The 25,597-nt window shown below is 38.4% G+C and overlaps 1 protein-coding gene and 1 long non-coding RNA gene across 2 annotated transcripts; one reads left to right on the top strand and one right to left on the bottom strand.

Moving 5' to 3' along the window:
* Positions 1–667: 667 nt before the first annotated feature.
* On the bottom strand, positions 668–3,153 carry LOC135077625 (uncharacterized). The gene is made up of 2 exons (XR_010258485.1): positions 1,808–3,153; positions 668–1,634 (listed from the first exon to the last, which is right to left on the bottom strand). It is a non-coding gene; the product is annotated as an uncharacterized LOC135077625 (long non-coding RNA).
* Positions 3,154–6,095: 2,942 nt separating this feature from the next.
* LOC135077626 (nucleolar GTP-binding protein 2) lies at positions 6,096–10,677 on the top strand. Its single transcript, XM_063972179.1, has 4 exons — positions 6,096–8,275; positions 8,794–9,307; positions 9,713–9,890; positions 10,260–10,677. Exons 1-4 carry the CDS (start codon positions 6,230–6,232, stop codon positions 10,351–10,353), a joined length of 2,832 nt encoding a protein of 943 aa, XP_063828249.1. The 5' UTR covers positions 6,096–6,229; the 3' UTR covers positions 10,354–10,677.
* Positions 10,678–25,597: the final 14,920 nt, after the last annotated feature.

Raw genomic sequence — 25,597 nt, forward strand, 5'->3', positions numbered from 1 at the left:
ACAGTGAGTGACACAAACAATACATGACATTGACAGTTACATAGATTTATTACATATAAGATTAAGCATGTAATGGAATTTTCCATCACCACTACGTAGAATGAATTCAAATTCAAATCGTATCGATCGTATTGTTATTTCAATCCAATACAAGGCGTGCCTGAACCTTTAGACGCTAGGTTGAACCTTAAAAAAATTAGTGTATGTAATTTTGTTTGAAAGACCCGACTTTTAACCGTGTAGAGATATTGAAAAGTCACGTTTTACCACTTGTATGGCGCTCTATGCTAAGTTATAGTATCGTTGGTAAAATTGTTTTCATTGATTGACATTTTGAAAGGACTTTTTGGCGGGAAGTTGAAAAGGGCGGTCTATCTGTTTTTATTTAATTCGTATTTTATTGTTAGTTTGTGTATATTTTGTAAAAAATTGTTGTAAATTAGTAATTTAGTGTGATTAGTGTATATATTATATAGGGGTAAGTCCATTTGCATATTTATAAACTATGGAGACGGAACCAGCTCCTGACCCTGATCCTCCCCCAGCCACTCCACAATCTCAGTCCAATCCTTTATTGACCTTAATAGAGGCTGATAATTTCATATCTAACCAACATGTAAAAGAATTTGAGTCATTTAAAATAGTAACAAATAGAAAAACTCAGAAAAAAATTAACAAACATTTATTAAAGACCAAATCCTCTCCTAAAATGCACATTACCAGTGCTTTTCAAGAAATTTTAACGCAAGCTCCTCCAGCTCCGGTGATCCAACATTCTCAACAGAATAACCATATAATAGGCAGAAACAATTACCAGGATCAGGATGCAGGTCCTTTTCTGGTACATGTCCAACAAAAAGAAACTCCCAACTCTGGCTCCACTCTTCACCCCATCAAATTTGGGAATTTTCTATTCAGAAATAATTTAAAAAATATTTTGGATGATGGCATTAAACGAATAGGGCGAAATCGATTGGCAGTGACATTCAAAACACCTGGTGCAGCAAACTCATTTTTGTGTAATCCAATTATATTACATGATTATGTTTTATCTATCCCAACATACAATATCACCAAAATGGGCATTGTCAAAGGCATTCCCTGCGAATGGTCGCATGAAGAGATTGTAGGAAATTTAAGAGTTCCTGAAGGCTTTGGTCCAATCATTCGGTCTCGCCGGCTTAGCCGCAAAGTTACATCACTTGAAGGCCCTAAATGGTTGCCCACTCAGACGGTAGTCCTTACATTCGATGGTCAAGCTCTTCCTCCCCGAATTTACTCCTTTTTTTCCTCACTGCCTGTTGACCAGTACATATTCCCAACAATTCAGTGTTTTAACTGTTGTCGTTTTGGACATACCAGGGTTCAATGCAGAAGCAAACCCAGGTGCTTTAAATGCACCGGGGACCACTCAGGCTCTAATTGCGACGAGACAGATGTTTCCTGCATTAATTGTGCAGGGAAACATCAAGCAAATGAACAAACCTGTCCCGAATTTATACGACAAAAAAACATAAAGCATTATATGTCAGTTAACACAGTATCATATCTAGAAGCCTCTAAACAGTTTCCTTTCACTAAGTCATACTCAGATGTCACAGCTAGTTCTCCCAAATCACCTTCACCTTCAAAACCTGTAACAGAACAAAATTCATACAAAAAGACAGTTTTTATAAATAGGAAAAGAATTACTCAGCTCCCACCAGGCTATGACAAGAAAGCACACGAGTCTTTAATTGATCATATTCCATCTCCACAAAATGGTTGTGGTTTCTTGTCTGAGCCCTCATCTGCAGGGGACTCTCACTCTGTCTCCTCTCAGGATCTAAATAATCTGCTGTCTTCATTGATTAATATTATAGTTAACTCTGCATTACCGTACTCCGTTGCCATTTCTTTAATTAACAACTTGTCAGTCTCTATTTATAACATTATCAAAAATGGATCAAATCCTCCAGTGGAATTGTAGAAGCATTTCGTCTAAAACAATTGAACTCATTACATTAATTAACCAACACCAGCCATTTGCCATAGCTGTCTCTGAAACCTGGCTGAAGCCAGGCTATAACTTTAGAGTTCGTGGCTATTCAGTCTTGAGAGATGACAGAGATGATGGGTGGGGTGGTGCCGCTCTACTGATTAAAAAACATTACTTATTTACATCACTAGCACTTCCTTCCTACAATAATAATCACTTGAATGCAGTAGCTGCAAAAATTGGGGATATTTCAGTACTGTCTGTATACATTTCTTGCAAAGATTCATCTGTTATTCCGATTTTAAGAAATTTAATCCTATCTCTTCCTGCGCCTGTGTTAATTTTAGGTGATTTTAATGCACACCATTCTCTTTGGGGTGCACCAGTCAATGATTCATTTGGTAGTGATCTTGTGGAGCTTATAGACGAGTTAAATCTGTGCGTTTTAAACGATGGTTCAGCAACAAGGAGACCCTGTCCCGGCCAATCTTTAAGTTTTGTCGATATCTCACTTTGTTCACCTACGCTATCTTTGAGTCTGAGTTGGAGATGTTTATCATCCACTTATGGTAGTGACCATGTTCCGATTGTCATTACGTTACCAAAGAACAACCGTTCTGTAGATCCACTTCCTCCCTTGCGTAAATATATTCTAAACAATTGTGATTGGTATTCATTTAGCATATCTGTTGAGCAGAAAGTCAAGTTATTGCCGAAAGTTTGTAAAGATAACCTCAATAACTCATTTGACAGCTTAGTGTCAGCCATTCAATCATCAGCTGATGCAGTTTTTAAACGTAAAAATGTTGCCAACAATAAATTACCCTCACCGCCTTGGTGGGATCCAGAATGCACGGCGGCTATTAAAAAAAGAAAAGATGCCGAAAAAGCATGTCGCGATTCACTAAGTATGGAAAACTATTTAAAGTTAAAAAATGTTACTGCTGCAACCAAGCGGTTGTTGAGGAAAAAAAAGAAAGCTGGCTGGCAAAAGTTCTGTTCTTCTTTGTCGCCAGACACTCCACTCACTATTGTTTGGAACAATATTAAACGTTTTCGATCTTCTTTATCAATCGCAAATCGTAACTCTTTTAGTTTAGACTGGGTAAATGCTTTTACAAACAAATTAGCTCCTAACTACGTTCCTAACGCTACTCAAATGCCTTACACATATTCACTTTCTGATAATAACTGTTCTAACGACTATTTTAGCTCGCCATTTTCTATGAGAGAACTAAAATTAGTTTTAGAGCATGTATCAGATTCCTGCCCTGGCCAAGACAGCATTCCATACTCGTTTTTATCACATCTTACTGCGCCTTCTCTTTGTTATTTGTTAGATATTATTAATATTGTAATTGAATCCGGCTTAATTCCCTCTGCTTGGAAAATTCATATTATTATTCCTATTCTTAAACCTTTCAAAAATCCTGCAGAACCATCCTCTTATAGGCCAATAGCATTAGCATCCGTATTTTCTAAAATTGCCGAACACTTAATTAAAAATAGATTAGAATGGTTCTTAGAGCGAAATAATTTGTTGGGTAAAACTCAGTTTGGTTTTAGAAAAGGTAAAAGTACAGCGGATAGTTTGAGTATATTTTCTACAGACCTTCTTCTAGCGTTCTCAGAAAATAAATCAGTAACAGCAGCATTTTTAGATATAGAGTCCGCTTATGACAATGTTAATTTATTAATCTTAAAACAAAAATTAGAATCGCTACAAATCCCTTTTAATTTTACAAATTTCATTTTCAATCTTTTTACTGAACGAATGGTTACTGTGAGAGTTCCTGGTACTGATAACATCAAGCGATTTTTGTGGAAAGGTGTCCCTCAAGGATCCGTCCTAAGCCCTCTATTGTACGATGTGTATACTAGTGAACTCGAACGCGTTATTGCCCCTTCCTGTTCAATTCTACAATATGCTGATGATGTCTTAGTATACTCAGTTGATAATTGTATTGCTACGGCTTCTTCGACACTAGAAGAATCTCTAAACAACCTATCCCTGTGGTTATCAAAGCATGATTTATCCCTATCCGTCTCAAAAAGTACTATAGTGGTATTCTCTAGGAAAAGGTTGATTCCGGATATAATTATTAAAGTCAATGGCAATCAGCTTCCCATCGCTAATGAAATTTCTTTCTTGGGAAGGAAGTTTGATAGTAAATGTAATGGCCAATCTCATATCAACTACACTGTGGACAAATGTGAGAAAGGTTTAAATGTCATGAGAGCTCTCTCAGGGGTGTGGTGGGGTGCTCATCCTACGACTCTTAAGCTTGTTTACAACGCATTAGTACGAAGTCTTTTAGATTACGGCTCCTTCACGAACAGCTTGGCCTGTAACACTGCCCTTAGGAAATTTGACTTGGTACAATCCCGTAGCCTCAGAATTATACTTGGTGCTATGAGAAGTACACCAGTCAACGCCTTGCAGGTAGAGGGTGCAGATCCTCCATTGAACATGCGTCGACAATACCTTTCAGACAGGTTCATCTTTAAAACTGCCCAATTCACAGACCATCCTCTCTTCGGCAAACTTCAAACTCTAAACGAATTCATCAACGGTAACAATAGTTTCTGGCGTAACAAGCGTGTGCCACATTTAGTTTCTAGCTACCGTAAACTTATTCAACTTGATGGTGATATACTTAAGTTCCCGTGTCATCCGTTATTTCATTATCAACTCATTGATATTCTATTTGAACCAGATGTATCTCTCTCTATAGGCATTGGTAAAGACACTATTAACCCAAATCAAGAAATACAACGCTACATTCAGCAGAATGCCCCAGATTATGAAATATTTTTTACTGATGCATCTAAAACCGTATTACCAGATCAAGATTTTGACTTGAACTCTGATAACTTTGTCGGATCTGCCTTTTTAAGACAGTCTACAGGTTATTTTAAACTTTTTAAGTATCCAAGTTTGGCTTCCAATTATAGCGGCGAAGGTTTGGCCATCTTGGAATGTATTAAGTACATTTTAGAGCAGAAAATAAGTAATTCTCTGATATTATCAGACTCTCTGAGTTTTCTACAATCTCTTCTGGCGAACCCTTTCAATAAAAATTTGTATAACCCTTTATCATTATTGGTGAAATGTAAATTAAGAGAATGCCGTGACCAGATGTTAAGTGTGAAGTTGGCCTGGATTCCTGGTCATTCGGGTATTAAAGGTAATGAATCAGTTGATAAACTGGCAAAGCTTGCTTCAAGACAAGGATATAATAATAAGAGTGTTTACTGTCAGGATCTGGCTTCGATTCCGCGCTATATTATGCTACAAGACTGGAGTCAGGATTGGGAAAGTTCTTCCCAACACAAAGGTAAATTTTTTCACCAATTTCAACCAAGTGTCTCTCTGAAGCCTTGGTTCTCAAAATTCCGTTTAAGCAAGGATATCACTTCCACTCTATCCCGTTTACGGTTTGGTCATTGTTCTATTCCAGCGCATTTGGCGAAACTTCACATTTTAGATTCCTCAATTTGTGATTGTGGCCTGGAGGAAGGTAGTATAGAACATATTCTATTTAACTGTACTCTATATAATTCTCTGCCCCTACATAGTATATTAATTAAAAACAAAGCCCCCCTTCCTTACAATCTTTCATCTATTTTAAGTATTACTAATAAAAAATATGTACATTCCCTTGTTAAATTCATTAAGCAGCACTCTATAAAACTTTAAACTTATATTTTATATATTAAATTTATGTATTTTATACGACCTCAACCGCACCTAATATCCCAAGCCCAAGCCCAAGTCCCATCCCACTTGGTCCCTCTTCTTAACTCGTCCCACACTCACATGAAAATGGCACAAATCAAGTCGGCCTCGACGAGTATTGCCAAGAACAAAAAAGAAGAAGGAAGACATTTTGAAAGACGTGAAGTTAGCTGGAAATAACCTGACTGTACTGATAGCGGAATATTATTTTAATAATTATAACGATTAGCAGTTTTAATTCTATATAATAATCATAGCTTGAAAACATTTGTGAGTTAATTGATAAGATTAATAGTTAATTTAGCGGCTATAAGGTAAGTTTGAAAATATTTTCGATCTTTGTTAGAGGTATGATTAACCTGAAGTTAGCATACAATCGGTCATATGTCTTGGGCTGGGGTTGTAAATGTCAAAAACAAAATCTAACCTCTACTGCGTTGTTATTGACCGCGTGAGATTTTAGTGCAAAAGTTAAATAATTAGTAAAAATAGTGTATATATAATCAGTAATAATGGGCAAAGTAAGATCAGCCCCGGGGGCTCCCCGGAAACAAGGCTTTAACAAATCTGGGCACTCTATGAACCCAGATAGACCGACGGAAGGTTTGAAAGCTGTTGGGAACCCCAGAACAAAAGGAACGATCAAGAGGTTGCAGATGTACCGGAATTTTAAAGCCAAAAGAGATAAAACTGGAAAAATTTTGAGTCCTGCTCCTTTCCAAGGTTGGTTGCCTTCAGGTACACGAGCTCGCGTGGAACCTAACCAAAAATGGTTTGGCAATTCTCGTGTAATTTCGCAAAATGCTCTACAAAAATTTCAAGAAGAGTTTGGAGCAGCAATCAAGAACCCGTATCAAGTTGTGATGAAACCTACAGACTTGCCTATATCACTACTTAATGAGAAAGCAAAGAATGCTAGAGTCCATTTGCTAGATACAGAAGGCTTCGATAAAACTTTCGGGCCTAAGAAACAGAGAAAGAGAGTCAATTTAAAGTTTGGTGATTTACAATCACTGTCAAAAGCAGTCGAAGAAAATGTAGAAAAGTATGATGAGAATAAAGATATAGACAGAGTGAGGGAAGATACAGGAGTCAAAGAAGGTCAAAGGGACTGGGTGTTTGGTGCTGGGATGAGTCGTCGTATATGGAATGAGCTGTACAAAGTAATTGATTCATCAGATGTCTTGTTACAAGTCCTCGATGCCCGTGACCCCATGGGCACAAGAAGTCCATACGTTGAAAAGTTTTTGAGAGATGAGAAGCCACATAAACATTTAATTTTCATTCTGAACAAAGTTGATTTGGTACCTAACTGGGTAACACAGCGATGGGTTGCTATATTGAGCGCTGAATATCCTACAGTTGCTTTCCATGCCTCCCTGACACATCCATTCGGAAAAGGTTCACTTATCAACCTACTCCGACAGTTTGCTAAACTACACATAGACAAAAAGCAAATCAGTGTAGGTTTTATTGGATACCCAAACGTTGGTAAATCTTCTGTTATTAATACATTGAGATCCAAGAAGGTTTGCAAAGTGGCACCAATTGCTGGAGAAACAAAAGTCTGGCAATACATTACTTTAATGAAAAGGATATACTTGATTGATTGTCCTGGAATAGTTTATCCTTCTGCAGAAACAGATACTGAGAAGGTATTGAAAGGAGTTGTGAGAGTAGAGCTAGTACAAAATCCTGATGATTATATTGAAGAAGTCATCAAAAGAGTGAGGAAAGAATATTTGATCAAGACATACAAAGTTGATGGATGGGATACAGCAACAGAATTTTTGGAGAAACTTGCTGCTCGGACTGGGAAATTGTTGAAAAAGGGTGAGCCAGATGTCAATCAAGTTGCAAGAATGGTTCTCAATGACTGGCAGAGAGGTAAACTTCCCTTCTATGTGGCACCTGAAGGTTTTCAAGTACCTTTATCAAAACAACAAAATGAAGATGAAATAAAGGTAGTAAAAACAACCACTGAAGAAACAAACAAAGAGGTTGCAGCTGATACTCCACAAACAGAAGTAGAAGATGTACCTGAGAAGCCAACTATGACTGTTAATAAATTGGTAATAGCTCAAGACTTTGCTAAAATTAGAGTAGGTCTACAGTTTGACAATGAAGATGATGTTAAACCACTAAAGGAATCCAAAATACCTGATGAACTTAAAGGAATTGATGAACAAAATGAGGAAGATGAAAAACCAAAAGAGGATGATGAGTCAGAAACAGATGATGAAGCCCAGGATAAAACTCAAGAAGATAATGATGATTCTTCAGATATAAGTGATTTCTACAGTAATGATGAAGCTGAATGCAGTGATGTGGAAGACCATTTGACACATGACGTTAATACAATTAAAGACTTGAAACGGAAAAGGCTTGAGGCTGCCAGTGGAGCATTCATTGTTGATGAGATACCTACTAAAGCAAAGAAACATAATGCCAGTGAGAATGTAAAGGTGGGAAAGAAAATGACTGCCAAGCAGAGGAGAGCAGTAGAAAGGGCACAGAGGCGGACCAAGACAGGAAGCAACTTTTATGAAGTTGCTAATGTTAAAAATAGGAATAGAAATAAGAAAAAACCTGTGTAAAATTTGTTTCAAATAAATAAATTATTTTAAAACATTTTTTTTATTTACCTTACTTTATTGTTTTGAAGTCTGCAGCTGGAATACTCTATTGTAGGTAACTACATTTTTAATTTTTATTTTGACCTTTGTATTTGCCAGAAGAGTTTTTGAAAGTTAGTCTTTGTTAATAATTAATGTGTAGGATACTTGGTAATGGTAATTTTTTTACAACATAAAAGTTTTCTTTCTTACCTGGGTTTTTATTAGGGCGCTGATAAAAGTACCTGTACATAACTACGTATGTAAAGGGCATGGCTTGCGCCTCACGAAGGAAGAGCTAATAGTTTATTTAATTCACATTTTACTTGTACTTTTACAAACGACGGCATTGTAACATTATTTTGCCTTTCGGTTTGCAGCAGGCGTTTGGCTGTTATTGATTAGTAAGCGTATTTTGTATTCCCTTAATACTATCTAAAAATACTATTATTTTTTCATAGATGTCATCCGGCAGTGAGAGTGATGACGACTACGTACCTGGAGAACCTGAGCAGCTTTCTGAAGAAGAATCTGCCGACGACGAAACCGACTTACAGTACGAAAAAGAAGTAGAACACAAAGCTAAAAAACGAAAAACAGCTGCAGCAGCAAAAACTACAAAGAAAAGGAAAACAAGAAACGGTACAAAGGAACCTACTCCTGAGCCGGAAGAAAAGAAAGTCGAGCAGCCTGAACAAATTGATCCTGTGGACGAGAAAAAAAAAGAAGACGACTTATGGGCTAAATTTCTAGAAGGAACAGACTCCAAACCCAAACCCACCGCAAATGTATCGAGTACAAATAATGAAACAGTTAAACCGGTAGTAGATAAAGCAAAACCTGAGACAAAGGTTGAAAATACAAATGATGATAAAGCGAGAGAGAAACTAATATTTGAATTTGCTGGGGAAACTATTGTCGTAGAAAACAACGTCATAAAAGAGAAGATAAAAACTGCTGAAGCTCCCGCCTCAGGTGAGTTTAAGTTAAATCTATAGCTAAATCATCATCATCATTTCAGCCATAGGACGTCCACTGCTAAACAGAGGCCTCCCCCAATGCTTTCCACGTTGATCGATTGGTAGCGGCCTGCGTCCAGCACTTCCCTGCTACCTTTACGATGTCGTCGGTCCACTTTGTACGTGGACGTCCCACGCTGCGTTTTCCGGTACGCGGTCTCCATTCCAGAACCTTGCTGCCTAAATAGCTAAATAGGATATAAGTTTTATTTTGTAAACCATTTGCATTCACTTTACTGTGCCTCGTCGGACAATACCTACCCCTTATCAATATTTTCTAAGCGCAAAAGTCGGGGGTTGTTAATTGACTTATATTCCTGATCTTATACCTTATTAATTAATCTAATTTTGTTGTTTTCAGCAAAGATTCAAGTTGGGTCGTCATCTCGCGGGTCGTCGGGTCTGTCCGGTGTACTCGGGCAACTCAACAAGAAAGACAAATTATCCACCTTAGAGAAATCGAAGCTTGATTGGACTACATACAAACAACAAGAGGGGCTTGATGAAGAAATTCAAAGTCACAATAAAGGGAAATCGGGGTAAGTTACTTAATTTGTTTTTGATTCACAAGTGGTTCTTTCCTGTCATCACGCGGATAGGAAAAACATGAAATAATAAAATGCGGGTAGCCGCATGTGAATCAGCGGGGCTATTCCGAAAAACGTAATTCGAGATACCAGCATGAGCGACGGTAACAGATAGACCTGAAACAACGTAAACAGCTTTTCGGAGTAGCCCCCCAGATCCGCACGCGTGCCGAAATCCGCATCACAGGAAAAAGGCTCTAAAGATGTCGTATAGTAGAATTGTCATTTAATTTGTAGATCTAGGTAATACAAGGTGGGTAGTTCCACGAATACTAGTTTGCAGAAATAGTTTGCTAAAGGAGCAATTGTTTTTAATTGCAGTTATTTGGACCGTCGAGATTTCCTGGAACGGGCAGATCTCCGTCAGTACGAAATTGAGCGTGATCTGAGACTCAGTCGACGAAGCAATCGGTAGGACGCCGAACCAACGAGGGCTTGGCTCAATTACTCGTAAATATTCGTTAGCGACAACTTTCAACGTCTGATTAAATGATTGTTAAATGTTAATTGCATTAATTGTGACTGATTTAATCTGACTTATTAAGCCATTTGTTACAATACTGAATAATTTTGTACAACGATTATTTGTGTAGTGCATACAGTGAGCGCCCCTAGTGGTGGTTAATTGAACTTTTGTTCGTCTCATGATACTCGTCAATAAAAATTAAGTTTAGGTACATGTTCATGTAACTATGTGAATCTTTAATAAAAGTCGCTCTCAATAATAAACACGTTTACGTAACAATGTTTTTCTTTTCATACCCAAAATGCATATTTCATTGTATGAAGCAATCATCTCAGAAACGGTCATTGGGTCATTGACAATAGGTACATCTAAGGCCATTGTCTTGTTATGTGTTATGTTGCGGTACGAGTAGCTCAAAATACTTCATAAATTATTTTAATGCAGATTTATTCAATACCTAGGTGTAAACACAGTTTCCAAAAATACATCTTGCACAATAGATTACGAAATTAATCTTAAATTTTGAATTACCTAACATTTTTCACCTAAATAATTATTTAATTAAAAATACATTTTGAGCTAATGAACATGAAATTATTTTTGGGCTAAAATACACCTATATCTACAGTTTATTTTTAATACATAATACAGTATAAAGAATTGAAATATTATTTAAAAACATTGTTATCTAGGTTTAATAAAAACAAGCAGGTCCGGAGCTGTTTTCACACGGCTATCCGCTCTACGTCCGAGATCAAAGTGCGTCAATGTGGCAAGTAATACATTGGGTCAACAGTATCAAACAGACGCAAGGTCCATTTCATCCATTCTTCCCAATCACGTCAATGAGGACGGCTCGCTGGCAATCAATTTCAATCTGGCCAATGCGAGAACCGCCCATTTGGTGCGCTGCATGATTTGCACACGTTGTGCTAATCAAGCACTAAACGTTCCGCGGCCTCGGTGTCGCGTAGCAGTACTGAATTTGTGTCTGCACTCGAGTCATGACGTTATGCTCGTTTTAGGACATTCAGTAATAAAGTTTACAACCGAGAATAAGTGTTTTGTGATTGTGCTCAAGTGTCTGTATATAGCATGACCGCGTACGGAAGGTGGACGCTGTATGATGGAGGAATGGACGGGGTGCAGGTCAGTTTAGAATAACTTTCTTTTGTCCTAGACATGATAAAAATGATCGCTCCTATGCTAAGGCCATAGAGATGATTTTTGAACAATTAATACATTGGTGCAGTTGAGAAATTGTTTTTTGATTAGGTAGGTATAGCCTAACAGCTATGATGCAAGTAAGCAATAATCGTTGCACGTGCAAGTTTATCGATTAGAAATAGTCACAATCGGACTTACTCATAGTAATATGCAGTCTAATTTTTATTTGTCTAGTAACTAGAAGTCTCGTTCACATTAAGGTGCTTTGTTCGTACTTAGGTACTTATACCAACAAAATTTACTTACCACGACTATAGATGTTAAAATAACAAAAAATTATAGTCATCTATAGGTATAACGGAAAACGTAGCGTGGGCAGGGCAGGATCGGACTTCGTGGAATTCCTTGGGGGAGGCCTTTGTCCAGCAGTGGACGTCTTTCGGCTGAAACGAACGAACGAACGATAGGTATTTTATAGAAATATTTTTTGTCTGAAATAACTAAGTAGATTATAAAGTATCGTTACCAACCTAGCTGTGTAAGTTAACGCTCTACCTTACGGGTTCAGGTACAGTCTTGACAGATAGAGCCTATTTTTTACCGGGAATGAGTATACACAGCCTTATGGGATGCCCTGTAGAGTCGTTCTGTGGCCTACATTAATCTTAGTAGTCGTTGGCAAAGACACATAGGTTTTAATATTTCCTGGGGGCGGTATGCTGTGTGTAAGGTAGGACGAACAAATACTTGTAGAGTCGCATGTAGTGTAAATGGTTTACATTGAGATATACTCATATCGTAATTTAAAGTCATAACATACCTACTTATTAGTTATTCGTATCGTAAGATAGAGTTATTTATTTATTTTAAAATCTTTATTGCACACATAACAAACAGTGGTACAACAGGCGAGTTAGTCAAAGTCGTAGAAGATGAACATAAAAAAGAGAGCCTACCTACTTACTTGTAACTTTTTTTTTTACTTACAATAAGTCTTACTGATCTGAAGATGTAATCTTACGTGATCTCTTACATCATCTATCATATTAATGGCAATAACATATTTATTAACATTTGCTGTGACGTGCCTCATAAAAATGTATTTAGGCGCGCTGATTTCTGGAGCTTTGACACGCCAGCTTTGATCTGTACCTATTCATTGCTCAACTCCGCAATACCTCCGAGATGTCGGGAATAAAACAGGAATAAGATAATAACTAAGAAGGTACATTTCAGCGTATTTTGAGCCGTAATTTAAAATTGGATTAAGGGAGGTACTACCAAGTGCAATATAAACCTCCATGGGTTAGTGGTTAGAGTTGGATTTTCGAGCCGGAAGTCCTGGGTTGGGTTCGATTCAAAAGCCCAAGTGGGGCACACACATTGCAAAAAATCTTTATGTATTGTTTTTATTTGTGTAAGGACTTTAATATTCATGTAGGTCTAATCAACCTGATTGTGTTTAGAGCGTCTTCGGTCCAATTAGGCCATGTCAGACGCCAATTGCGGCTCGTGACTGACACCAGAGTTGTGACCTCCATTGTATAAGCCTACATGAATACATGATAGAAGAAGAAAAAGTGGTTATTTGGTTAAATTAACGCGAATTAAGTGGGATGCGATGCTAACGCCCACCATACCCTCTGGGGAAGCTCGGATACCAACATGAGAGGTGAGTTACTATCCGATTTTCTTCTATCTAACTGTCTACAGGTGCTGAACAATGGCCACACGCCAACATTCGTAACAAAAACCAGACAGGAAGTAATAGATATAACATTCGCAACAGAAAATGTGTCAAAATGTATAACAAAATGGCACGTCAGCAGCGAAAACTCAATGTCTGATCATAGACATATACGTTTTGATATTTCAGGGCTGGTAGAAGCTCAATATCCAAGAGTAAGAAATCCAAAAGACACCTCCTGGGATATGTATATAACCCTGCTCAGTGAGAATCTAAAGGATATACCCAAAACTATCAAAACACCGGACTCTCTTAATGCCGCGGTCAAAATGCTCAATAATGGCATAATCAATGCCTACGAACGAAGCTGCCCCGAAAAAGAAGTAAAATCTAACAAATCACCAATGTGATGGAACAAGAAGCTAGAAAAGCTCAGAGCCATCACACGTCGTATATTCAACCGTGCCAAACCGTGCGACTGGGACAAGTACGGAAAGGCCCTAACAGAATATAACAAACAAATCAGAAAAGCCAAAAGAGCCTCTTGGCGACGCTTCTGTGAAGAAATTGCACAAACTAACAAAGGAGCAAGAATTCACAAAATCCTCGCTAAGACCCCAAACAACTATCTTGGACTACTAAAGAAGCCAGATAACTCATTTACGAACACCGAGATGGAGACTCTCGATTTCCTTAGGTCTTCACACTTTCCGGGTTCGTACCAAATCAATACACAAAGCAATACCCAAAGGAATGATGAACTCCATAGGGCTAAATGCTCAGACTGGAATAAGGCCACCAATATCTTTAGGCCTAACCAGATTAGATGGGCTTTGGAAAAGTTTAAACCATTTAAATCAGCGGGAGAAGATGGCATCTTTCCTGCTCTTCTACAAAAAGGTAATAACTTACTTCTCCCGCATCTGGTAAAAATATTCAGAGCAAGTTACGCCTGGGGCATTATACCAGAACCATGGAATTGGGTCAAAGTTCGTTTTATACCCAAAACGGGGAAAAGGGACTACTCACAACCCAAATCCTTCAGACCCATAAGTCTAACATCCTTCCTGATGAAGGCCATGGAAAGGATAATAGACCAGCACATTAGAGCCAAATACTTAGTGAAAAGACCACTAAGCATCAACCAACATGCATACCAAAAGGGAAAATCTACTGAAACAGCCCTGCTCGATCTGGTCGATAAGGTGCAAAAATCCCTAGAGGATAAGCAAACGGCCCTATGTGCTTTTCTCGATGTTGAAGGTGCATTTGACAATACCCCTATTGAAACCATTCTAAAAGGAATGGAGGCAAAAGGGATTGATACAAGCACCATCAGATGGGTAAAAAACATGCTCTCCAACCGAGTAGTAAACATAACCCTCAATGCTGCAAAGCTTGAATTTCTTGCCACAAGAGGATGTCCACAAGGAGGCGTACTATCCCCACTTTTATGGACACTAGCAGTAGATCAACTTCTTACTAAGATGGCAGAAAAAGACTATGATGCTCAAGGCTATGCTGATGACCTAGTGGTTATCATCAGAGGTCCCTGCCTGAGCACAATTTCAAGTCTAATGCAAGGCGCTCTCAACACCATAAGTAGGTGGTGTAGAGAAAACGAATTATCTATTAATGTGGATAAAACAGTGATAATACCATTCACGAGGAAGAGAAAACTGGAAAAATTGGCAAATCTGCAGTTAAACGGAAAAACTCTCCTCTCTCAAGCGAAACCAAGTATCTAGGGGTAACTTTTGACCAAAAGCTTACTTGGAATTCGCACCTAAACAACATCATTCAAAAAGCCAAAATGGCTCTGTGGAGTTGTTGTCGAATGGCAGGGTCAAGATGGGAACTAAAACCCGCAATCGCCCTATGGCTGTACACATCCTCGTCCACCACATCCACAGGTCTCACGACCGATAATAACCTATGCCTCTGCCGTCTGGTGCAGCAAGGTCAACCAAATGACAACAATACAGAAACTGAGCAGCAGCTAGCCTGCATCACAGCAACCGGAGCACTATCAACGACACCAGGGGCTGCATTAAATGCTCTGCTTGATCTTATACCACTGCATATGCATGTGCAAAAAGAAGCCAAGCAGAGAACATATAGAATCTGCACCCGCACGAAAGTCAGATGGGCTTCTCAAAATCTGATAAGACTCAAGGAATCAGTACTTGAAAACAAACTTCTGTGCATGCCCAGTGACGACATGCATACGGAATGTAACTTCACCAAACTATATTCCGTAAACATACCTCCTAGAGACAAATGGCTAGAAGGCCAAATGTCATTTAAGGAAGGTAGTCACGTCTGGTACACGGACGGATCCAAAAAGGAAAATGATGTAGGTTGCGGGATCTACGGAGAGAGGCCTAAGCTCAAAGTTAGCCTAAACATGGGGACTGAAGCCTCAATCTTCCAAGCCGAAGTCTTTGCCATAAACAAATGTGCAGAGATAAACTTGGAAAGGAGGCTCCGGGATCAACACATCTACATCAACTCAGACAGCCAAGCAGCACTCATCATCATCATCATCATTTCAGCCACAGGACGTCCACTGCTGAACATAGGCCTCCCCCAATGACTTCCACATCGCACGGTTGGTAGCGGCCTGCATCCAGCGCCTTCCCGCTACCTTTATCAAGCAGCACTGCTGGCCTTAAAATCCTTCGAATACAGGTCAAAATTGGTGCAAACATGCACCGAGACACTGAATGCACTGGGAAATACCAACAAAGTAACGCTTACATGGGTACCAGGACATTCGAATATAGAAGGAAACGAAGTAGCAGATGAACTCGCCAGAGATGGAGCCGATAACCCTCAAATCGGCGTAGAACCGTTCTGTGGCATCACCAAACAACGAGCCACCACGCTACTAACCGCCCTCTGCAAACAAGAGGCTATTGAGTGGTGGAAGTCTACATCGGGACAAAAACACTCAAAAGCACTCATTCAGGGATATAGCAACAAAGTAACTAAGGAACTGCTAAAGTTCAAAAGATACAAAGCCTGTGCAGTGACTAGAATACTAACCGGCCACTGCAAACTAAACAAACACAAATCAAACATGAACATGACCGAGGAAACTCTGTGCAGATTCTGCCATACAGAAGAAGAAACGGCCATGCATGTTCTTTGCTCATGCGGCCCGCTTATGAGCAAAAGAAGTATCCATCTCGGGCGACACATCATGCACCCGGATGAGATAGCAGATATCACGCTCCAAAGAATCTGGAAATTTATAGACTCAACGGGACTAAGCAGTGAACTCTAAAGACAAGGGCTGCCACAATAGATCAAACCTGGTCGAGCTGGCGCAAATGAAGGCCCAAAACCAATAATAATAATAATAAATTAACGCGACACGGTTTAAATAATTATTTTATTTCTTTCACCTTCGTAGTCTAGATACCCGTAGATAATATGGTGTTCGATTACCAGTGTTGTCAAACTGTAAAATAGCTGCTTAAGATAAGTAGGATAGATTAATTAATCTGATCTTCCGATAATACGTTTCCACCATACATTTTTATACCTAAGTATTTATATGTGGGTATTGTGTAACAAAACACTACTGATAGATATTATTTGATAATCTTTGTAGTTAGTTACTTAGTTGTGTGATATTATGAAACCCCTGAAACATCGTCACTCTTTGTCGACTTTATATCTAAGAGCAGCGTAATTCGGATAAAACCTTTGTGTTCTCAGTCCGGCCTGTGATAATAATATTATCACCACCTTCGTAGAAAAGGTCTGTTTATTATTCAGACCAAGGTAGGTAAGTAACAGCTTTAGGTTAGTATCGAAAATGAACGCAAGGTTGCCACCCACCTTCGCGACGAATGCTGTGAATGAAAAGGGCTCCCAGACCACTCTATGTAGAACATAGTTGGTATATATCTAGTGGAATGACGTAATCTGGAACGGTGAACGTGAGGAAAGGAAAAGTGGGCGAGCTACCGAGCAGCCTCGCACCCACGCACCCTGTATCCTTCTGCTAGGCGAGATAGGTGTCAAAAATTGTGAGCACCCCTGCCGTGTGCTGGGAAGATAAGAGTAATTGGATCACGTTCAAGAAATTGGTAATGTAGATTCAATACACGCTCGTAAATTGGCTCTTTTTGCGCTTAACTGTTTTTTAAGTTCCTATTGTAGCTTGTGGACAGTGTGCTTTACCTATTAACTTGTGTAAGTACACTCATTACCGCACTAGAAATCAGCAGTTACGAAGATGTATTGTATTAAAATATTGAAAAGTTCCAAAAGCCTCATAAGGATTGCGGCTATTTTCTAAATTAAGTTCTGTTAGATTTTGAAATAGGTATTATCGATAGGTACTCGAACGTGGCAAAGAATTTGTTGGTTTGAACAATTCACTGTCTCCCATCCCATTATTATTGACACGCCTTTGTTACATGTGTTACGGACTACGGTTCATGATCTAAACCGCTGCTTATTTACTTTATAGTAAAAATAGTTAAGTTTTTTACCTTGAATCGTCCAACACGTTGGTCGCCAATTACCTACTTGCTATTTATTCTTTTTCTTCTCAAATGTTGTCAGAGTTAATCCAGCTTACTACGAACTAATAATAGAAGTCCATCACTTACATAATATGCCAGCAGCATTTAGCAAGCTTGCGAGTTGTCGGAAACAATAGACAGATGACGAACAGCAACAGCCATATGGCACAACTGAAATGAGTAATCGTATCACATTTCATTTAATAGCGATCTACTTTGTTAACAAGAACGATAGAACTGGAACAGTTGGTATTCCCCGTATTCCACCTGGTGAGACTTTTTATGAAATTATCAAAATCAATCAATTACGTACTCTACATCGGCTTATTCCACTATTCCCCGTTGACAATCCCCGTTAACGCCAATTAACAATTGGAGCTTTATACGTTAAAAGCAAAATCCTAATATAACGGGGATCAATGAACTTTTTAGTTCTATCCCCATTATAAGCTCCAATTGGCGTTAGTTAACGGGGATTGTCAACGGGGAATAGTGGCATAAGCCTCTACATCTACCTACATCGTAACTCTTTATGAAGACCACCTACTATAATGTACGAGTATGTTACACTGAGTTACGTGGCAACATATTTTTTTGGATAAAACAAATTCAGATCTGAAATCAGATGTAATATTTTTCAGTATATCTTATGTAGCCAATTCATTGTCATCACCTGTAGACACCATAGGTAACAACAATAGAGCCTATAGGATGTTGTTAAGTAGTCGCTTAGTATTCAGCAATAGCTTTATCATCATTGAATGAAACTTTTGGCCTAATCTATCTATTCCGATGCAAGCTACTCACAGTAACCGCGATCGGCACCCACACAGCATGCGGATTCCTGCATAGTAGGCGTCTGATTTGCTAAATGATGAAAATAAGGTTAATAAGGTGTGTTCATTCATTAAGAAACGTGATTAACGCCTTTGTTCGAACTTTGAAGTTTGGACCGAAAGTTTTGAATGGAAACGAAAGGGTGATTTACGTTTGTTCCTGAAACACGCTATTGTTTGATACCTTCCTACATTAAATCTTAATAAGTTACCTAGAGGTTTTCAGTTGTAAAACCTTAATTGTATTCTAAAGAGGTATAAGTAAGTAGGTAGAGTTTGAAAAGGCTTGATATCTACTCAACACATTGTTGTTGACTTTGTGCTTGACTGATATTACAGAAGTGCGGAATGTTCAGTCTTGCTCTACATATAGTAAGGCGCTGAACATGTGACTATCTCCATTTCCAGCCAGCAAGCTTCTGTGTTTATCGAGAAAATGTTACAGTTCGATAGAACTTGAACTGGATTTTCTATTTTCTTTCAGGTTTTTCCAACTAAACGGACTGAAACTTTCTACAATATCAACACCATGTAATATCACATAAAAAAAAAAAAATATTCATTCGTATCTACGATTATGGTGCTTGAGTCCATAATTTCAAGGGGGTAGAGACGATCGTAGATTAAAATACAGGAAGTAAGTAAGGCTCTCCTGGAAATTCATTTAACTTTGTAGAGCTGTTGCGTCTTCGAGCAACTGTAATTGTTCGGTTCGAAACAACGGAGCTATTGTCGTCGGCTTCCATAATATTTGCTCAGGTGTGTATTATGCGAGGTACAAATGAATGAGCCACGACGGCGGTAGTGCGGCGCAGTGCGCATGTGTACGCGCGCTCGATAACCGCACTACGCCCGCCGCACGTGTCGAGTGATCAGCAGGACGAGGCTCCGAGCGAGGAGATGCGGAGGCTGTGCGCCGGCCGGTCGTAGGCGCAGGGAGCCGGGAGCGAAGGCGCGGGGCGAGCGATGCGCGCGGCCCGCGAGCGCCAGTCGCACACTCGCGCCCTACCAAGCGGGCGTCAATCGCGTGTCTCCACGCTATCGCCGCGTCTTACGCAGCCGTATTCTGATTGGAATTGTTATTTTTTCGGCGGTGTCTGAATAAATCGATGAATGGCAACGTGATGTGTGTCGGATTCGGAACTGTGAGGTGCTGATTTTGGGCATTGAGATCGGGGATTGGGGGAAAGTGTTTTTCGTATTGTTTGTGGCAGCGACGGGACGGCCAGCGGCGGGCGGGCGCGCGGCCCGTAGTGGCGGGTCGGTGGATGGTGCGGCGCGGGCGGGCGCCGGGGCGCGGCCGGCGGCGCCGCTAGCAAAATGTCGATACCCCTGGGCCGGGAGACTGTGCTCCCCACGCAGGTGAGTCCCGCTGTCGCTTTCCCGGCGAAGCGTGATTGTAGATACCAAGCACCAAAGACGTGCCTCTCGCAAATTAAATAATTGGCCAATGGAATTACAGCCTCATCCAGCCGGTGTCGTAGATCTGCTACGTGACTACTAACATCAATAATTTAGCTGACGGATAAGAACTTATACGCTATCTGAAAATTGGATAGGCTTTCTATCTAATTCCATAGAGATTGATAAACAAGAGTTCAATTCAGAAAATACGCACTAAGTAGGTAGTAGCGTAGTCTACGGTAGGAAATAAGTACCTATCTAATAACGTTCGTTATGACTTAGATTTTCCTCCTATCTGACTGTAATCGAGTCCTATGATTGAATGAGTAAGATACAGCCTGTACCTTGAAGTGAAATTGTTATTTTTGTCACTTTATTTATTTTCTGCGTCATCGACTCTGTCCTCGGTCGTTATCTTTTGATAACGATAAAATATTGGACAATCTGTTTTTGGAACCTGTTAATATAAAACTTATAATTACATACCTAGTTACCATGTTTAGTAAATACCTAACGTAACAACATAAAATGTTTTTAAGAATGTTTTAAATTACTACCGTATTATACTGCGTATTTACTCGTAATTACCTTAATTGAACAAGTACCTAACAGTTTGTTAGCTAGTTATTACCAAACACATTTAATTATACAATTAAAACCTCTATCCAAAAATAATGGCAATACATTTCAAATTCATTAAGTTAGATTCGTACTTGGTAATAAATCGATGCCTACTAAATAAATAAACAGGTTGCTTAAAATTTTATTTTTATAATATTAATAAATAAATTATGTTTCTTCAAAAACAAAAATACCAAGTCCTGTACTGTAATGTGTTCTAGTTTCTAATATCACGTTTTATAGAAATGTAGAGCGCGTAGTACAACGGTAGCTAGCATTGAAATTCTCAATTTCGTTCACGTACCGTTCGAACAGTCTAAAAGATGGTAAAATTTATTCTCTCATTTTTCACTCGCAAGTCGCGTATTGAATCTAATTTGAGACCCCACCCTCCCCCTACTTGACTATGCCCAAATCGTATTCATTTAAATAATTAAGATTTCTGACGCACCCGATTTTGGTCATTGTGGTGCTTGGTCGATTGTTTACACAGGGATTGAATAAATATACCATGGAAGGGTGACTTTAACATTTCCTTTTTTTTTCCTTACACAGGCAATACCCATTTTATTGAAAATACATAGGACATGAGCCCTCGTATGAACGAGGCGAAACGCTGCTGTCTCTATATCTGTATGTTGTATGATAAAAAGCTTGTACGCTTTTTTTAACACTAAGATATTATTTCAAATTCAAATTGTTTATTTGCATACTAAGTGTACATTATAGGTCTTATCACTAATACATCTGTGCTTATTACTTAGTTACCTAGTTAAGGCATTGCAAAGGCATTTCCCTTTTGGTAATTAAATAAACAGCTAATTACTGTAAACAATAAATAGGAAATTTTATAATACATAATGAAAATTCCCCGCAATTGTAAGTAGGTAGATAACTGATATTAATATGACACTATCCACTTACAGATTCATATCTCTGAAGTGATTCGTGGTAAGATCACAAGCAGGTATTATCATCCTTTCACAAATACTTCAAATAAAGTATTAACTAGTTAACTTGAAACAAATGGCAAATATTATAAACTAGGCTACGAAAAACGTGACAATTTAATGTGCATAATAATACCGTCTAGACAGATGTAGACTACAGAGTACAGACACAGTTCGCAGTACCTATCTACATTCCAGTTAAATTATTAACATGTGTTTTAATTTGAAGCTTAATGGCAGGCAGCTCCATTGTAGGCAGTCTGTACCCGTAGTTCGTAGTAAGAAACGGAAATCTATGTAGAGTTACGTACTAGTATTTATTCTGTGGTAGAGTAGAGCTTGGTGGTGGCCCGGTTGGCAGTCACACGGCGGAAAGTTCAAGGCTCTATCGATCGGAGTGCAAGGTTGGGGGTATTTTTCGCCGCCTATTCCAGTTCGGGTCGAAGGCACATTGACTTATTAGGCTATTCCGCCACGCCATCAAAGTCACGCACGAAATTCGCTATCGAGCAAGTATCAAGAACGAAAGTGCTACGAAGTCGTCATTTGTTTTTGAGTTGGTGCATTGAAAACAATAATCTGATTCACTAAAGATAGATGGATAAGATAAGTGTTAAGGTAGAAACAAACATCTGTTTTAAAAAATGCACATTATCCTACTTACCTAAGTTATCAAGTGAAAACTTTTCATAATAGGTATAGTATAGGTACCTATTTGAAGATGATGTTGTTCACACTAGACCGTGGAGTCGAAATACCAAATTGCTAAAGCTAGTATTTTATCTAAATGAGTCGTAAAGAAGCCGTTACGGTTATCCAGTGTAAATAAGGACGCCTCACCTAGATAGAGGTTCAGTGTCCGTCTGTGAGTGCGTTTCTTGCACACGTTTGAGTAAAGCCGAGTATTTATAAACGAGTCTCACATTTCGGACTAACATTTACTGAACTTAATTTTCCAAGTGACATTGTAATAAGTAATAGTCAATGATACGAATATTAATCGCCGATTCCAATTAGATTTTTGTTTTTGTTAATTATGTCAAACTTTTGACTGCTAGCTGGAGGTAGAGACATATTTTTATCTTTAATGTTCTCATGGTATTTAGCTGAATTATTGCCAAAATAAATTGTGGTTTCAGATTATAGAGAAAGCCACTTGACGGACTAAACAAAAAATTGAAGCTGCAAAAGTGATGCGTATGCGCACCAATGCTGACTAAGCATCAAACAGCTCTCAAGCCTCAGATCGCGTTGTGAATAAGCCATAGTTCCATGGTGAGTCACAGGCGAGGCTTCTGCGAAGTGCCTTATCTCGTAGGTGAGGGGCTAGTTTTGTGGCTTTGTCTAATAAATAGCTAATATTCAATTAAATACGCTGATATTAAGGTGGTGTGATGTATCAGATTAATTAAAATGTGGTACCAAGAAGTACCATAGTACACTACGTGCACACCATACAAAATTGCACACATATTATTATTGTGCAAACACTTATTTTTAAGCGATTAACATGTGTTTTCTTATTGAATTGGGTAGGTATAAATACAGATTGTTTTTTGTTGAATCATAATTGGTATAGTATTTAGTGCTAAATGATAACCTTTAGTCACTAGTGTTTTAACTAGGTAGGTATTAACGATTGGAATAACTAAAAGACTGTGTCATGAAGTCATGTGTTAAAAATAATAAAGTCATTATATTAAAAAAGTAAACCAACTCTTCTCTATTATAAAGTTTTCATGCACAAACTGCTGATACAATTAAACATTTTTGGTACAGACCTAGGTTAGGTTTTCAGAAGATGACATACTTACTCGTAATTCAATAATAACATGAAATAAAGAGTGTTAGACATATAACGCCTTTTTGATCGCGCGACGTGCGTCAATTAAAAAAAAAAAAAAACAAATGACAGGCAGAATTCATGGGGGTAAAGTTGTAAGCAGAAACCAGTAATATGTGTTTAATCTTCTACCTGCCTTTTGTTTTTTCCTCTCCCGTTCGCAATCCCTCGGCGCACCGGCTACTAATGTGACCTACTAACGCTCGATTAGCTTTCGTTCCGCTGTCCCTACACCTACACCTAGTTAGGTATTGATTCAGCTAATGTTTGTAACGAGGTCGTTCACCTTTCGACTGCGAAAAGGGAGGACCATGGCGGGTGTGAAATTTTTAATGACTCAACTCAAGGAGGCAGTGGATGTGTTAATAACTTAGGTAATATAAGAATTCTTCGTATTGGTATTTAATTGACATGACTAAATAGTAAATGGATCTTAAAATCTTAAGTAACAATTGCCTTCTTTTATTTTATTTCAGGATAAAATATTCACTGACTCTACAATAAACTTTTGTCAAGTATTGAGTAACTCGATGGGTGGTTTCATATTTTCGATACAAAATAAATGTAAAATTTTGTTACATTATCTCAATAAATGATATCACTACTTAACTTTAATTATAATAATATTAGAGCATTTAAGGCATCGTTTAAAAACGTGTTTAAACGGATTAACGTCTATCTTAGCAAAGCGAAAGCTACCTGTTTCCTTTAGCAAGGTAGAGATTTAATTCGCTATTTATGAACTAACGGTGAAAAGGTTAATTTAGAATTACCAAGTAAAATATAATAATACCTTTATTTACATCAACGTGTAAGAACTAGCATAACCAGTCGGTGTAATTGTCTTGTAGAGTTTGACAGCTTTTGAGGTCAGTAGAAAATTGACATACCTACTTTTAAAACTTCATTAACTCTTTCAGGCAGGGTAAAGACTATAATTTTTTGTTCCAAAATTTTGTCTGCTTTGTCTTGTGTCACTATATCACCAGCACTAAGTGCAACACAGACTAAAGCATGAAAAGTAGGTACGAATGGAACTTTATTAGGTAGCTCGTATTGGTTTTCAGAGGAAAATCCATGAGCGTTCACAATAGACAGTTCTCTCGTGTCAAGCGAACTCAGATTTAAGAGCTTTCACGGCAAATAGCCAATATGTGGAAGTAGGTGGACTATACTGTGCTTATCGCGTGCACATTGTCTGCATCTTAAACTCATTACGATAATGGATGGAGCCGATGGAGGCTCTGAGGCGTGCAAGCGAATAAGGATTCGGTTTCAGCGATGCTTCTAAGTAGCATACGCTGTTTGCTTAGCTATTAGCGGCATTATTTTCCTTGCAAACCGTAAGTATGTTGGCTCTTAAATTAAATTCAGATAAAGCCATTATTACTTCAAAAACTGGCAGCCAAAACTTAATAGAGTCAGGACAACTTATAGCTAAAGAGAATCAGCCAAAAGAGCATTGATTACCTACTTTATTTGATTACACCATTCTTTACTTCATTTAAACGACTATACAAATAGGTTAAAGTAGTCTTCATTACGATCGAGACTATTTATAAAACTACAATTAAGGACCCGTTCGCATAATACATTATTCAGCGGTCGTGATACCCTGTAATCAGAATGATTCCGATTCAAACTAAGTCCATTAGTTACGTGTGACTGTGATTAGGCTAATTAGTCAAATGGAATAGAAGAAGTCAATAACATACAATAAAACAAACAGTGCGAAGTTAAGCTTATTTTAGAGACATTAAAAAGCGAGAATGTAGAGCGGAGGACGATAAACTAAACGAAACGAATATTCTTAGTACCTCTACCTAGTTCAGAAGTTCAGACTGTAGTTTTTTCCTGAAAACAATTTTTATTTATTTATCTACTTATTTTTTTATTATTTATGCGTGCAGAATCGAGATACAATACTTACTATATTTCTGAAGAACCAGTTTCAAAACAAAACATGCTAAGAGCTTAGCTAAGCGAAGAATAAATTCATATTCTGTAAGCAGAAGCTTACAGCTTTGTATAAGTAGCCATTGACTAAATCCTATCCGCTGCATCTATATTTTTGAGCAGGTATTCATTGCAACGCCTGCACTCACATTGTCCCTTATCTTGGCGAATCGGGCCGTGGGTAGGTA

The sequence above is a fragment of the Ostrinia nubilalis genome, chromosome 13, assembly GCF_963855985.1.
Source record: "Ostrinia nubilalis chromosome 13, ilOstNubi1.1, whole genome shotgun sequence".
In the NCBI taxonomy this organism is placed as follows: domain Eukaryota; kingdom Metazoa; phylum Arthropoda; class Insecta; order Lepidoptera; family Crambidae; genus Ostrinia; species Ostrinia nubilalis.

Coding starts and splice junctions, on each gene's coding strand:
- LOC135077626 (XM_063972179.1), top strand. CDS start 6,230: ATGGGCAAAGTAAGATCAGCCCCGGGGGCTCCCCGGAAACAAGGCTTT. Junction 8,276..8,793: donor ACTTTTATGAAGTTGCTAAT/GTTAAAAATAGG, acceptor ATTTTTTCATAG/ATGTCATCCGGCAGTGAGAG. Junction 9,891..10,259: donor CACAATAAAGGGAAATCGGG/GTAAGTTACTTA, acceptor TTTTAATTGCAG/TTATTTGGACCGTCGAGATT.